We start from the raw sequence: 14,987 nt of genomic DNA on the forward strand, positions 1-14,987 counted from the left end.
CCCAGTAATAGTCTAGGAGCCTCAGGCAGGTAGAGAAATTTGTGAATCCCCACACTCTTCCCAATTCCAAATGTTAATGGTTTCAAGAAAAAGCTTTTTCCACCTGCCCAGTTGCTCCCACAACATTAACACTTTTGTTGACTTATAGGTAACAAGGTTTGATTCAATGCAGAGAATGTGGCTAATGCAGCCACTATCTCCTTTCCCGGTTTCCTTCTGTCCTCTCCCTCCCCATTCCGATATACTCGCCACACTTCCTCCAGCAACTTTTCTAAATTCCTTATATCTGCTTCCCTAACTTTCTTTCTGATAGCATTAGTGGATCGTCTAGTTTAGTGAGCGGCTGGCAGCGGAGGCTCCTCCGAGGAAGGTGCTCGGGGCGCGCCTAGGAGCATCCGCTCCGCAGTCGATCCCGCAGTCGAGCCGAGACTCTCCTGCCTGGCTCGCCAAAACTGACGTGCGGAAACAGACTCTGCAACCCCTAAGGGTGTAAAGTAGGTATGTTTATTCAGCGCTGGGCAGCACGGGGCTGGGGTCATCCCATACATAGACATAAGGTTTCCCAATACGCCTAGACATGTGCATGACCTGTCCCCGCTTCGTGTTAAAATTAGCCCCAAGAGGTCGTTTCCATAAACTCCTCCCAAATGCGCTTGCGCAGTGCCTCCTGGTGGTGGTCGCGGGGGGGTCGTGGGGATGAAGGCTGATGACTCTTCTTCGTCACCGCTGGTAACCCCTTCTTCTTGCGCAGACTCCGTTGCTCCTTGACTCTTGTCCAAACTGCAGGGTTGGTTTCAGCTGGTTTTTAAGACAAGTTGCTGTTCTCATCAGGAACTGTCCTTCGCTGAGAGATTACAAGACTCCTTACTTCAGTCCTTTTGTACAATAGTTAAACTTTGATAGTTACACTCTAAAGCCCCTTTTCACCCCCAAAGGGCCTTCTTGCGCACCCCACTTTGGAGACAGAGCTTCTGCACCAATCTGAATTGCCACATCTTTTTTATTGTTTTGTTCCTTCCCCTTCTGCTGCTCTTTTCTGTATGCCCTTCTCTTTTTCCTCTGGTTTTGCCATCTTCCCGTGAACCTGCACTCGATAAATGCAGGTGTACGCTGCGTTTCCCCAGTTGCTCTTCACCAGAAGTTTGACACGTGCAAAGGCTCTGGGAAGCGGCGCGTTCTGGGAAGAAAAGCGGGAAAAGGAAGCAGGGGTGTTAGGAGCGACAATGCAATGAAGGTGACTCCCCCGGCCAGCCCTGCTCCTGCTCAGGAACGAGCTCCTGAAAGTGGGTGGGAGCGGCTGTGGCAATCTGAGGCTCGCTGCTGGTATGGGGGCTGCTGGGGACACAGGAAGGGGGAAGGCAGCTGGCATCCTCTGCATGCCGGCCCTGCTGGGGCTCAGTCTCCCTCCCCTCTGCCCCTTCCCTCTGCTGCTTGCTCTGTGCTGGCAGAGAGGCCGGGGAGATGCTCCTGTGCGGGGGGCGGCTGCTGTGCAAGCCCACCAAGCTCCCGATGTCTGCTTGGCCTGCTCTCCTCCTGGCAGGCGTGAGAGCACGGGAGAGAAGGGGCACGCTGTGCTGGGAGGAGAGGACACTGCTCAGCCTGCCAGCAGGCCACAGGACGGAGCGACAGTGCTGGCCAATGCCTTTCACCACCGGGCTTCCCTGTTTCTTCACGACACAAAGAGGTTGCTTGGGTGGAGCGGCCGCATGTGCGGCTGGCTCTGCTGAAGGCAGTGGGTGCAGCCAGGGATATCTTGGGACTCGTGCTCCCACGGGCCTAACCCTGCCCTTGCTATCCTTCTGCTACCACCACTGCGTGCTACTCAGCCCTCCCAACCACGCCAGGTCTCTCCCGGCGGTGGTCCGGGCCCCTCGGCTCAGGGAGAAAGCATTCACGCTCTTCCTGCCATGGACTTGCAGGCAAAGCTGGTTTGCTCCCCGGCACCTTGCCCCTGCGCGTGGACCATACCTTCAGAGGGAAGGTCTGAATGGTCTCCTTTGCCACGTTGTACGTGAACGTCCCAAGGAGAGTTTCCTCTTCTCCGTCCGCATCCACTCCCTCAGGGGCAAAGCACAAGGAGAGCAGCTCAGACTCGTCCCCACAAAGAGGGCACGTACGTGCTGGATCAGCCCTGCTATCTCCCCACCCTCTCCTGGGGCTCCAGCAGTAGGCTAGCACTCGCTATGCGGGAGCTCAGTCTCGGCCTTGACTTCTGCTCAGGAACCCTGAGGTGCTTGTCCCGAACAAGTCTCAAGAGGGATGAAACCCCTAGAGCCCTTGAAGTGTCCCGCTAGGGCACTGCAGTGCTCAGGAGAGAGCAGGACGCAAACCTCAGAGGATGCACAAAAGCAAGCAAGACCCTGCCATGGCTTTCCCCCAGGGCCAGATCCCCACCAGAAGCACCCAGCAGAGACTCACAAAGACAGCGATGTCTCTGGGGGCGCTGATGACGGTCCCAGATGGAGAGACTTCTATGAAGATGTGCTGCACAGTGACGGCAGTCAGATGGACTCGTGCTGGCAACCTGATGACCACCTGGCCCTGATCCCCTTGTAAAGGCCAGCAGTTTCCTGGGGAAACATCCGGCTGCAAGCAGAACACGAGAGCAAGGAAGAGAGAGAGAGTGTTGGGGCCAACACAACGGCCCACGTAGCTTGAAGCGTAGGCGCCGTTGTGTCCGTGGGGTCTATTTTGGCTTGAAAATGAGGCGCGTGGGAGGAAATGGACAGAAGCAGGAGGCCTTCATCCCTGCCTGACTGAAAGGGGGCTCTCAGGATTATGGGGCAGAGGAGAAGAGCAATTATGAAACCGTCCCAGTCAGGGCCTAGCAGAAACACCTCTCTGCCCAGTGGCTCTGCAGGCCAGCCCCCACCTCCCGCCCGCCAGGCCCAAAAAGGCGCTGTTAGGGATGGGCGTGGAAATGGGGTCACCAGAGAGAAAGTTTTCACCCAGCTGGGGCAGAGCACTGTGGGCGAGATGCAGCAGTTTGGCTCCGTTCAGCTCCATTCCCCTCCTGAGGGGAACCATTGATTGCTAGCAAGCCCAGCCCTGTGTTCGAGCTTTGCTTTCAGGAACCTGATCAACACTGTGGGCTTGAGCAGTGCCACTGGAGCGAGAGGAGAGCCCCTGAGGTCGGTCCCCAACTTCAGAGGGAGGCCCTTCCCTGAGGACTTCTGCTACGATACCTGCAAAATAGTGTCCGGAGGGTTGGCAGTGCGAAAGAGCCATAAAACCCTGCAGCCCCAATTCTCTTTGCAGATGTAAGTCTCGGAAGTTCTCTGCATGTCGATGGTGGCACCTGGAAGGGAGGGAGCGCAGGTGACTACTGGAAGAGGCCACATTCTAGGCGGACTCGGTGCTCAGACAGTCTTTCTGATGCTGCTGGCCAGCTCCACGTCTCTCAGTGCTCTCCTCCTCCCCACGCTGCTGGGGGTGCCCAGCTGCACAGGGGAATGACGGCAGCCACGTGCCTGCTGGTGACTGCTTCTCTCACAGCGCCACGAGGAGAAGGTGTGAGCGTTCTGGGAGACAGCGGGCGCCCACGTGAATGACAGCAGACCAAAACTGAGGGCTTGCGGCATGGGCAGCAAAGGATGGCCCAGCCATTCCCTCTTCCAATGCAGTGCAGAAGAAGAGAGCCCTTCCAACAGCACAGGAACACGTGCGGGGGCAGCGGCGGAGGCCCCCGTGCGCAGACCCCCGTGCGGAGGCCGAGGGCAGGACTGGGAGGGAGTCTGAGAGAGCCACTGTGCCACAGCCTTGCTCTTGGACCCCATGAAGCGTTGAAGCTCCCCCACTTTGGAGAGCAGCGCCTGCAGCACAGGCTGCTTTGGGGAGTGCTGCAGACAAGCGCAGGGCAAGGAGACTGGGCTGCTTGTGTCCATACCAGAGCTTTTCAGGGCCCAGTCAGACATCTCGACGTAGACTTCCGAAGCCATCTGCGATGCTGCCTGGTTCACTTCCTGGGAACGCCATAAATGAACACAGAAAAGGACCACATCAGCGGGCAGTTCAGCGTGGCTGCTAGCGCCGGCAGAGGCAAAGGGTCAGTGTCAGAAAGGCAAGGCAAGCCTTGTCCACAGAGCTGCAAGACTCTGCTGCTGACGGGAGCCACAAGGACTGAGGAAGAGAATCTGTGTCCGCGGCCACGGCCATGGCCGTGAGGTGGGTTGACGAGGGTCCCCACACCCTCGTCCCCACCCTCCACGCTCTGCAGGTCAGCGGGGAGATGGGCTCGGGCCCTGCAAGCGACGGCTGGCCCCGTGAGCGTGCCTGGGTCTCATCACTGCCTCAGGAGCCCAGCCAGAGGAGCCAGAGTGCCGGCGTGCCAAGGGAAGGCTGTCGGGAGTCCTCTGCTGCCTGAAGCAGCCTGCTTAAACTGGGCCTGGAGAAGGGCCTGTGCAGCACAGAAGCTCACCCAGCAAGCCCCTGGGGCAAAGGCTGGGTTCCTGCAGTCAGCAGTCCGACCCACCAACAAGCCCAAGGAGTGCTTTCTTAGGGGTTCTGCCCAGCCAAGCTTCATTCCCCAAAACGCAGCATCACCTTTGCCCTGCTGACCTCCGCCCTCAGTTGAGCCACCTCCTGCATCAGAAGCTGCATCATTTGCCTTTGCTCCTCCAAGAAAACGCGAAAGCTCCTGCATGACAGCACGAAAGCAGATCTTGTCAGAGAGCGGCCCGTCCCCTCTGGGGAGCGTCTCAGCTCGGCAAGAAGGAGAGACACGTGTGCTTTCCCAGCTTTGAGAGTGCTTCCCTTCCACACCAGTTTGAGCAGAAGGCAAAGGCAGGTAGGAGGTATGGGAGCCCTGGCTGTTAGCAAAATGAGTGCAGGTAGCACGAGGTGGGCTGATGCTTCTGCACAGAACCAATTCCAGCTCAGGAAACGTCTCTTACCGCAGGGTCTTCAGGTCTTCTGCGGACACAAGTGCCAGCTCCTGAAAGGGAAAAACGCTCGGTTCGAGCATCCGCTACCAGAGCCACCGGGGCTTCCCAGGAGAGGCTTTCCTAGGAAGACTCGGCACAAGCTGCTGCTTCTTTGGGTCACCCTGCGTGTGGCAGCAGGAGAGCCCGTGATTTATCCAGCCGCTCTCAGCAATGCTCTGTTGCAGGAGGTGCCTGTGCCACAGAAGTCACCGACCTCTAGCAGTGCCTTTGTTCGCATTGTCCACCCTGGCAGCGAGGTCCCGCAGTAAACACCAGCTGCAATTCACATCATCAAGAGAGAGTTATTTTACTGGGGTCGCTAGCGATGCCTGCAGTCGCGTTGTCTCCTCCCTGTTGCCTTAGGGGTGGGGCAGCAGGTGAGCTGAGGAGGTGGGGAACGTGGCGTGCGGAGAGAAGACGCGCCTCTGCCCGGAAGCCATCGGCCCAGGCTTGAGGGGACTGCGCAGCCATGAGCCTCAGGTGTGCTCAGTGCCCCAGAGCTATTCCCCGCTTCCCCTCGCTGCTTCAGGGAGCCCCGAGACCAGGCTGCATGGGCTAGGAGAGGTACCTCCCCATGGGTGCCCCTGCACGGCCCCTCCCCTCTGGGAATCCCCAGTTCAGGCTTGGAAGTAGCTACGCCCTTCTCTCCCGGACTTGCAGACGAAGCAAGCCATGTGGCCCAGTGGCCAGAGCAGCAGCATGGCTGGGAGACTCCCAGTCTTACTGGCAGTCCAAAAGGCAGTCCCGGTCCAGGACGTACTCGGGAAGCGCTTGGGCCATGGGAGTTTCCGCCCATACTGGCCCAAAAGGAAAGCTGGGCAGCTGAAAGCTGGCCTCCAGCACAGCCTGGCTGTCGCTCTCAGGTGTCTGCTCATGCAAACTCACCAAGAGCCACGGGGAGCAAGAAGAAGACGACTTGGAAGATCCTCTTCTTCTGCAGGGCCATCTTTTGCCTGAAAAAGAGGGAGTCCTGTGGCTGCCCATGATCCAAGCCTTGGGCAAAGCCCTCCGCCGGTGGAGTTCCCTTTTCAGGCCGGAAAGCCACCCTTTTGGAAGCCTCCTGCTGCCAGAGAGCTGCCAGAGCAGCGCCCAGGAGGAAGATGATTTCTGTCCACACCGTTCAACACTGCCGGCAGATCTTCCCCAGAGGAAGGGCTCCAGAAGCACCATCCCAAAGGGAATGAAAATTATGCAGGGAAGTAAAGAGGCCGAGCAAACGAAGACTGCTTTTCAGCTGTCTTTCTGGTGGGGACCTTGCTCTCTCTTTGGCTCAGAAAGCAGGCCTGTTCTCACTTGCGAGCACACAGATCTCTCTTAGGGGTGTTTTTCCGCAGAGCTGGGAAGCGCAGGAGCCTTGTCTGCCTTTCCTCCCAGAGCCCTCCCAGACCTGCGCGGTCACTGGCCAGAGCTGGGGAAAAGCCTTCCCCCGTGGGGGCTTGGCTCTGCACCCAAGCGTCTGGCTACGCGGCAGTTTGCCCTACCGCAGCCAAAGTGTGGGGCTCTGGCAAATGCGTGGGACTGAGACTGCCGAGGGGCTTTGCTCTTGGCTCTCCCCGAGAATGGCCACAGCACGAGCAGTGCCCCAGCTTGGGTGCCCGACTGGGAGCCCTGGGCTGCTGGCTGGGGAACACCCTCTGCTCTCCCCTTTGCTTGCACCGGCCCTCAGACATCCCCGTTCTCTCCCCCGTCCACAGCAGAAACGTGATGTAATACGTACACGGCGGAGATGCACGTCCTCAGCAGACGTCTCCGCGGGGAGACAAGGGCGCCTGCCAGACGGCAAGTAAGGCTGAAGACTGTCCCTGCGCAAGGAAAGCAGAGAAAAGTTAGGCCTGTCTCTTGAGGTCTCTTCTCTAGGATGCTCAGCCCCGCGTGTCTCAGCTGCCTGCGGGGAGGCGGGCACCGTGTCCTACACACGCCCTCCCTGGGGCAAAGAGCAGGGCAGCCTGCACTTCTCCTGCCACTTGTGACGTTTGGCCAGAGCTCCAGCACAGCACAGCTCTCCAAGTCCACTCCCGAGGAGGTCACAGCAAGCAGCAGTGCTGAGCTTACTTGCAATTTCTGTGCCCTTGTCACACCACTTGGCAGGCCCTTGAGTGGCTGAGCCGGGAGCTGACATCGAAGAGAGTATCCCCAGCTCCACCTGCATGCGGAGGTTCCTGTCGGAGGAAAAAGACAAATGCCCGTTGCCCACCGTCCCCACGCCGCGGGAGCCGAGGCGGGCAGGAGCAGCCTGAGCGGCGGCCCTTGCCAGAGGACGGGCCGTCCCAGCAGCAGCGAGAGAGGGCAGCCCCCCCCCCCCTTCTTTCCCCATCCTTTGCTTTACACGCCTGCAGTGGGAGCAAGCTGGCAGCAGCAGACCCCTGCCTCGGGAAGCCCACCCGGCAGCACAGCGCGATTCTCAGCCCGTCCCTCCCTGCTCCCTGGCCCCGGCCCCACCCTGCCCCGCGGCAGACACCTCCCAGTGGCCGTTTGGGGAGGGGGCACGGGCTGCTGTCCCCCCCCACAGCTCCCCCCACCTCTTCCCTGGGCACTCCCAGGTCTCCCGACCCCTCTCTGCCCCGCACAGCTGCTCCCATCAGCCAGGCAGGATCGCCCCTCCACGTCCCGAGGGGGCCAGTCTCAGGCCCCAGGGGCTTGGCCTCCCCGCACAGCAAAACCGCCCCGTGCAGCAGGGCTGGGCTCCGACCCTGCAGCACGAGGCTGCCACCTCCCCAAAGGCCCCTGCTGCACACTGCCTTTTGGCTGGGAGAGTGAGCCAGGCTTTCCGCCAAGACCCGTCCCCACAGAAGGGGGCCTTCACAAGCCACGGGGCTCTTCCTTCAGAAAACTTCTGTCGGCTTCCCCAGGCTGCTCCGCACCCCACTGACCGTGCTAGGCCACGTCCGTGCTACCAGCCCAACCTGATGCCCCGGGCAGATGCCAGGCTTCGTACCTACTCGTCTGGCAGCGGCTGGGCCCTGCTTCCTCCCCGGCCGGCTGTTGGCCAGCCTCGTTCCCCAAGGAGCCTTGGGAGGGCCCTTGGCATCTTCTCTCGGGGGCCTTTCTCCTTGCCATCTCTGGGCAAAGGCAGGCTCCCCGCTCCGCTCTTCCCCCTCAGCCCCAGCAGTGTGGCCTGCCCCACAGCAGGAGCGCGCCTGCCCAGGGCAAGAGCCACACGGCAGCTGTGGGCTCCTTCCCTGCGCGCCACAGGGCTGTGCGGGCGGCCAGCTCTGACCTCACACTGGTGACTCTGACATCACACTGGGGGAGGCATCCGGCCTCAGTCAGAACCTGAGAGCAATGAAGTGAGAGAGGGTGTTGGGACCATTAGGTGTCTGGTCATGTTTAGAGCCCCAGTGTCTGTGGGGCTGTGAAAGTGCTCCCAAGGGAAGGTTAGGGTCAGAAACAGCTTTTAGTCCTGGCACCTTTGGTGTGGCTGAAATTGCTGTATATTTTCAGTTTCCGAGCTGGGCTCTGGCTACAATGAGCGGGAGACAGAGAGTGTTTTGGACTTTTAGGAGGGCAGGCAAGCGCAGAGGCCCAGTGTTTGTGGGCCTGTGTCATGGTTTAACCCCAGTCAGCAACTAAAGTGCCACACAGCCGCTCACTCACTCCCCCTTCTCCAGTGTGATGAGGGAGAGAATCGGAAGGTTAAAAGGGGGAAAAAACTCGTGGGTTGTGATAAGAACATTTTAATAATTGAAATAAAGTAAAATAGAAGTAGTGGTATTAGTGGTAGTAATAATAATAATAGTAATAAGAACATAGTAATATACAAAGCAAGTGATGCACGATACAATTGCTCACGACCTGCCGACTGATGCCCAGCCTGTCCTCGAGCAGCGATCGCTGCCCCCCAGCCAACTCTCCTCAGTTTATATACTGATCATGACGCCATACGGTATGGAATAGCCCTTTGGCCAGTCGGGGTCACCTGTCCTGGCTGTGCTCCCTCCCAGCTTCTCACTGTCAGGGTAGGGGAAGCTGAAAAGTCCTTGACTGGTGTAAGCACTACTTAGCAAGAACTACAACAGCAGTGTGTTATCAACATTATTCTCATACTAAATCCAAAACACAGCACTATACCAGCTACTAGGAAGAAAATTAACTCTATCCCAGCTGAAACCAGGACATTTTGCTATTGTCCTGAGCATTGTTTTTATTATAGTTATGCGGCTAATTTTTCTAAAAAGAAGCATATTTTTCAGGTGTGGTTTTCAAGAAACTATGCAGATTAACAAGTATATAAGAAGTATACAGGAAAAGTTAGGTCCCTGGGGCCATTGCCACTGCCTAATTCTCTTACTATTCCATTATTTACTACATATGCTTCTAGAGATACTAAATTTGATACGAGAGCAACCCTTACACAATTCCTACTTTTGGGGGGAAAAGATACACACATCTTCCCATTGTGACGCTAACAGGTAGAACTTTACCTCTGCCAGCTGGAAGAGTGCCAAATTCCTACAGTGCTTTACTGGCTCAGGACTTGACAACTGGGAAGTACTTGATGAGCTCTAGGTCTTAAATGAACAGAGAAAATAGCTCAGTGGCACACAGAAAAGACTGAAAGGAAGGGAGAAAAAAAAAAGCTGCTTATGGCTTGGATGGGCGTGCTCTTTGCTGGGTAAAAAACTGGCTGAATGGCCGGGCCCAAAGAGTTGTGGTGAATGGAGTTAAATGCAGCTGGTGGCTGGTCACAAGTGGTGTTCCCCAGGGCTCAGCATTGGGGCCAGTCCTGTTTAATGTCTTTATCAATGATCAGGATGAGGGGATCAAGTACACCCTCAGTAAGTTTGCAGATGACGCCAACTTGGGTGGGAGTGTTGATCTCCGGAGGGCAGGAAGGCCCTACAGAGGGACCTGGCCCGGCTGGATTGATGGGCCGAGGCCAACTGTGTGAGGGTCAACAAGGCTCAGTGCCGGGTCCTGCGCTTGGGTCACAACAACCCCAGGCAACGCTACAGGCTGGGGGGGGAGTGGCTGGAGAGCTGCCCGGGGGAAAAGGAGGGGGTATTGGTGGACAGCTGGCTGAATATGAGGCAGCAGTGTGCCCAGGTGGCCAAGAAGCCAATAGCATCCTGTCTTGTATCAGAAATAGTGTGGCCAGCACGACCAGGGAGGTGATCGTCCCCCTGTACTGGGCACTGGTGAGGCCACACCTGGAATCCTGTGTTCAGTGTTGGGCCCCTCACTACACGAAGGACACTGATAGAGCACAAATTGCTACTTAGCATGGAAGGTAAGTGTGGGCAGGGGCACAACCTGTGCAGGTACTTTAAGAAGAGATACCAGATCCATCCCAGACACCAAGGGAACTGCGTTTTATACTGTTCAACTTGTGTCAGTTATTTTTGTTGCAAATGACACCCCTGATTAATGTTAGACCTAGGTACAGTACCAATTACTTTGCCATTGACACACATACCTACCATGCAGTGTTTAGGTGCAGCCTCACTACAGGCTGTTTAACATCCTTGAAAAGTAAGACTAGCTAACATGCATTTCTAATTACTGATCATCAGTGAGCTACTGCTAAACCGCATGTTTTAGCGGTGTCCAGGAGCGTGTTTCCTGGCACCTACTCAAGTTCTTCTTTGATGGGTAAGCAAAAGCCAGCAGCCACAAGCCCTTACCAAGACTGTGTCTTGCAGCACAGAACACAATTCCTGCCTACTACCACATGGCTCTGGCACTTTCCTTCTTGGGCGCTGTAAAATGAACTGAAACAATTCAGTGCGCTGGTATTTGTCTTACTCTTTAAAGGACTCAGCAGTGAATTTCAAGAAACAGACGGTTATCAAGAGGAACTATACAAAGTATTACATTGCTTAACTGACAGTATAACTGACAGCTTAAGTATGCAAAGGCATCTTAGAAATGCTGGAAGATGGATGTTGAATTATTACCATAGAAGTATCACACTGGAATTAACCAATTTTAAGAAGCTTGTAAGCTCCTGCTGCAGGAGCTCCTGCAGACACCGCTCCCTCCCCGCGCTGCTGCTGATGCACCCGCGGTGACGGAGGATCAAGCGTGCCCCAGGCCCGGCTCGCTGCTGCCAGGACAGGCCGTGGGGGCCTGGGGCTGCGGGACAGGCCTCGGGGAGGTGCTGGGGCCGGGGCAGCTGCAGGGGCCGAGCGGGGCCGCGGCGGATGCGGGGGGCTCCGGGAGTCGGGCTGCCCGGTGCCTGTGCCCGGGGGGATCTGTCTCCATCTCCTTCCCCTCCCCAGCTCTCGGGTCGGTCCTGGGGCTGCCCCGGCCAGGCCCGGCTCCAGCTTGGAGCTCCCCCCGCCACCCGCGGGGTTCCAGCAGGCAGGAGACACCCCCACGCCCGCCCAAGGGCCTCACTCCCCTCACGGGCAGCCCCAGGCCTCACCTCAGCCAGGCCGCAGCTGGAGCTGCACCTCCCGAGACCAACACGGCTGCCAGGAAGGTGAGCGTGGGGCCATGACGGCTCCGGGCATGCCCTGGTAACCAACGCGGCCGCCCGGCAGCCCCATGTCTCAGGACTACAGCTCCCGGCATGCCGTGCTAACCAACATGGCCACCTGGCGGACATGTACCCCAGGACTACAGCTCCCGGCATGCCACGGGGCGCAACTGCCCTGCTGTCTGACCCTGCGCGGCCACCGTCCCCCGCCCCGGCTGGGCCCTGCCCCACGAGCAGGCCCCATGGCCGCCTCCGCGGGGCTGCGCTGGCCCCAGAGCCCCGGTGGAGAGGGAGGAGGAGGGGGAGAGGGGGACAGAGCGGCGGAGAAGGGTGGGGCAGGGCGGTGGGGTGGCCGGAGAGGGACAGGAGACGGACAGAGGGACAGGAGACGGACAGAGGGATGGTGGGAAAAAGGGGTAGCTGGGCAGGGAGTGGAGAAAGGAAAAATAGTGGTGAGGAGCAGAAACAGGGATAGAGAAGGAAGGAGACGGAGGGCAAGTGAAGAACATGGCGCAGGAAGAAAACTAGTGCTAAGCAGCAGGACAGAGGGACAGAGAGAGAAGAGGGGCAGGAAGGAGAACAGAGGGATGGACAGACACAGAAAGGGCAAGGGCACGGGACAAAGGGGCGGAGAGACAGAGAAATGGGACAGGGAACAGGACAGAAGGACAGAAGGCAAAGGGTGAGAGGGAGAAGAAAGGGGAGAGGCAGGGGCAGAGAGTGGGACACAGAGCAAGGGAACAGACACTCTCTGTTTCTGGAGCCTCCCAATGTTCAATGGAGTCTGTCTCCCTGGCCTGCTGAGTACAGCCAAAGTCCAGACAGAAAACTGCAAACATCCGGGGATTCCTCCCACCCCAAAGGTGCCAGGACCGAAAGCTCTCGCTGCTCTTCAAGTAGCCAGGCAACCGCATTCACAGCCCCACAAACACTGGGGCTGTCTCTTTCTAGAGCCTCCCAAAGTCCAATACAATCTGCCTGGGCCGCTGAGCCAGAGCCAGCTCAGCAATTGCGCTGTAATAAAGAGAATGCCTGCTTCTCGATGCTACATTGGTGTGAAGAGGTTGATTCCCCATTTTGGTGACAGTTTGGGCGACCCAGATGGGACTCTGCTTCTGAATGTTGACGGATCCGCGGGATCGCAGGACCCCCAGCCGGCACCGAGGGATTCTTGGGAAGAACCTCCGAAGCCGAGACCAAAGAGCTCTGAGCAGGACCCCTGGGAAGGTAAAGGCATCCCTTTTCTGATTAAAAGGGTGGTTGCCTGCCCGTCAGGCGCGGTGAAGGCCTCGCGGGGTTGGGCTGTAAAGGTACCTAAGGGAAGGATTGGACCCTATCGGGCCCAAGTCCCTAGGACACCTGTGTCTGGAAAGCTTTGGCCGAAGGGGTGGGTTGGAGTCCCACTGAAGGTAATCTAGGTGTTCGAGTCCCCGTCTGGGGAATGCCTCTGACTATTTTGTGCAAAGTTATTGTTTCTCTGTTTGGTGTTGCTGTATCTTTTGTGGTGGGTACTAAGCCCTCTGCGGAAGGGGGGATTCGGAAAAGATCTCCCCTAGGATGGATGGTGAAACATCGGAGGAAATTGGGAGGGGAGCCTCTCACTCAAAAACAGCTTCTAGAATATGGTAACAATTGGTGGCCAATGTATAGTCTCGAAGATCAGGAAAAATGGCCAAAGAACGGAACTCTAAGATATACTACTATAGTACAACTGATGGTACTTTGCAGGCGGGAGGGTAGATGGGATGAAGTACCATGCGTGCATTTCTTTTTCACACTAAGAAACCACCCAGAATGGCAGAAGGAATGCGGAATAATCCCACAGGATCCTCTGATCTTGGCTCTAGAAAAGGAGGGGAGGGGCAGGAATTTAAAACGATGGTGTTCTGCTTGTCGTATGGGGAAGAGATGCTGGAAAGGCGGACGGGAGGCAGAAGGTGACCTAGAGTTCATGGCTGCTCCCCGGCAGAGGTTGGGAGAGAATCCTGACGCCGGTGAAGCTATTAGTCATGTGAGCAGGGTAAGAGAAAGCGGTCGTAGGCGAGCCGGTGATGCTGGTAGCGCGGGAGGAATTGGCTATGGCCCTGGCTATGGGCGACTTGGTGGAGCAGAAGGATTTAGTGCGATGGCAGGAAGAACGAGGGGACGACAAGGGGAAGCAGGAGAGGTTTTACAAGCTCCTCTCCGACAAGCGGTCGGAAATAATGGGCCAGTAACCGTTAAAGTGCCATTGCCAAGAAGGGATTTGAGGTCCTGGAAGGAAACGGCGGGTATTGATAGGGAAGAGCCAGAAAGGGGGGGTAAAGTTTTGGAAACTATAACCAGGACCCAAGCCCCTGATTGGAATGACGTACAGGTAATATTAGAGACATTGTGAGACGGTACTGAGAAGAAGGTGGTATGAAACACTGCTGGGAAAGAGGTAGAAGGGGCACGGGCTAATGGGGACCTGCAGGGAACGACAGATCCAGCTTTTCCTGCCGCAGACGCGGGGGGGGCATCCTAAGCAGCCGGGACCCCAGGGGCTTTTGGGTACTATTTGGCATAAGGCACGCTATGCCAAAAGCGATCCATTGGTGCAAATGCTATGAGGTTAAGCAAGAACCAAACGAATCCCCGTCTGCCTTGGTGGAGCGGTTAAAAGTCACTGCCAGGAAATACACGAATGTAGACCCTGAAAAACCAGAAGAGGCCGTTCAGTTGGCTTCTGTCTTTATGAGAGCTGGAACCCTGCCTGGCAGCACAGGCCAGGCAGCCGCCCGGCACGGGAGTGTGGCAGGGTTCGGGGGGCCCAGAGGCATGGGCAAACTACCGCCCAGGAGAGCAGCAGCCGTGCTGCCCCAGGGGAGCCCACCGGCTCTCCCCGCCCTGCTGCACACTGGGGAGCCCCAGTGTGATGTCAGAGCCACCAGTGTGAGGTCAGAGCTTGCCGCCCACACAGCCCTGTGGCGCGCGGGGAAGGAGCCCACAGCTGCCGTGTGGCTCTTGCCCTGGGCAGGCGCGCTCGTGCTGTGGGGCTGCTGCCGGAGCTGTTTTTGCCTGGGCAGGCCACACTGCTGGGGCTGAGGGGGAAGAGCGGAGCGGGGAGCCTGCCTTTGCCCAGAGATGGCGAGGAGAAAGGCCCCCGAGAGAAGACGCCAAGGGCCCTCCCATGGCTCCCTGGGGAACGAGGCTGGCCAACAGCCGGCAGGGGAGGAAGCAGGGCCCAGCCGCTGCCAGACGAGTAGGTACAAAGCCTGGCATGTGCCCGGGGCATCAGGTTGGGCTGGTAGCACGGACGTGGCCTAGCACGGTCAGTGGGGTGCGGAGCAGCCTGGGGAAGCCGACAGAAGTTTTCTGAAGAAGAGCCCCGTGGCTTGCGAAGGCCCCCTTCTGTGAGGACGGGTCTGGGTGGAAAGCCTGGCTCACTCTCCCAGCCAAAAGGCAGTGTGCAGCAGGGGCTTTTGGGGAGGCGGCAGCCTCGTGCTGCAGGGTCGGAGCCCAGCCCTGCTGCACGGGGCGGTTTTGCTGCGTGGGGAGGCCAAGCCCCTGGGGCCTGAGACTGGCCCCCTCGGGACGTGGAGGGGCGATCCTGCCTGGCTGATGGGAGCAGCTGTGCGGGGCAGAGAGGGGTCGGGAGACCTGGGAGTGCCCAGGGAAGAGGTGGG

At 57.9% G+C, this 14,987-nt stretch overlaps 1 protein-coding gene across 1 annotated transcript in view; it reads right to left on the minus strand.

The window, feature by feature from the left end:
* Positions 1-1,000: 1,000 nt before the first annotated feature.
* The window catches only part of LOC309598917 (sperm-associated antigen 4 protein-like), a gene marked incomplete at both ends in the record, with an annotated part of 31,964 nt that continues 17,977 nt past the window's right edge, over positions 1,001-14,987 (minus strand). The window contains 6 exons of the mRNA XM_082329945.1: positions 1,001-1,177; positions 1,969-2,058; positions 2,419-2,586; positions 3,186-3,298; positions 3,887-3,962; positions 4,543-4,614. Coding sequence (XP_082186071.1) covers positions 1,001-1,177; positions 1,969-2,058; positions 2,419-2,586; positions 3,186-3,298; positions 3,887-3,962; positions 4,543-4,614 — 696 coding nt within the window. The remainder of the gene's footprint in view (positions 1,178-1,968; positions 2,059-2,418; positions 2,587-3,185; positions 3,299-3,886; positions 3,963-4,542; positions 4,615-14,987) is intronic.

Source organism: Platalea leucorodia (assembly GCF_965183815.1).
Source record: "Platalea leucorodia genome assembly, chromosome: 19".
Taxonomy (NCBI): domain Eukaryota; kingdom Metazoa; phylum Chordata; class Aves; order Pelecaniformes; family Threskiornithidae; genus Platalea; species Platalea leucorodia.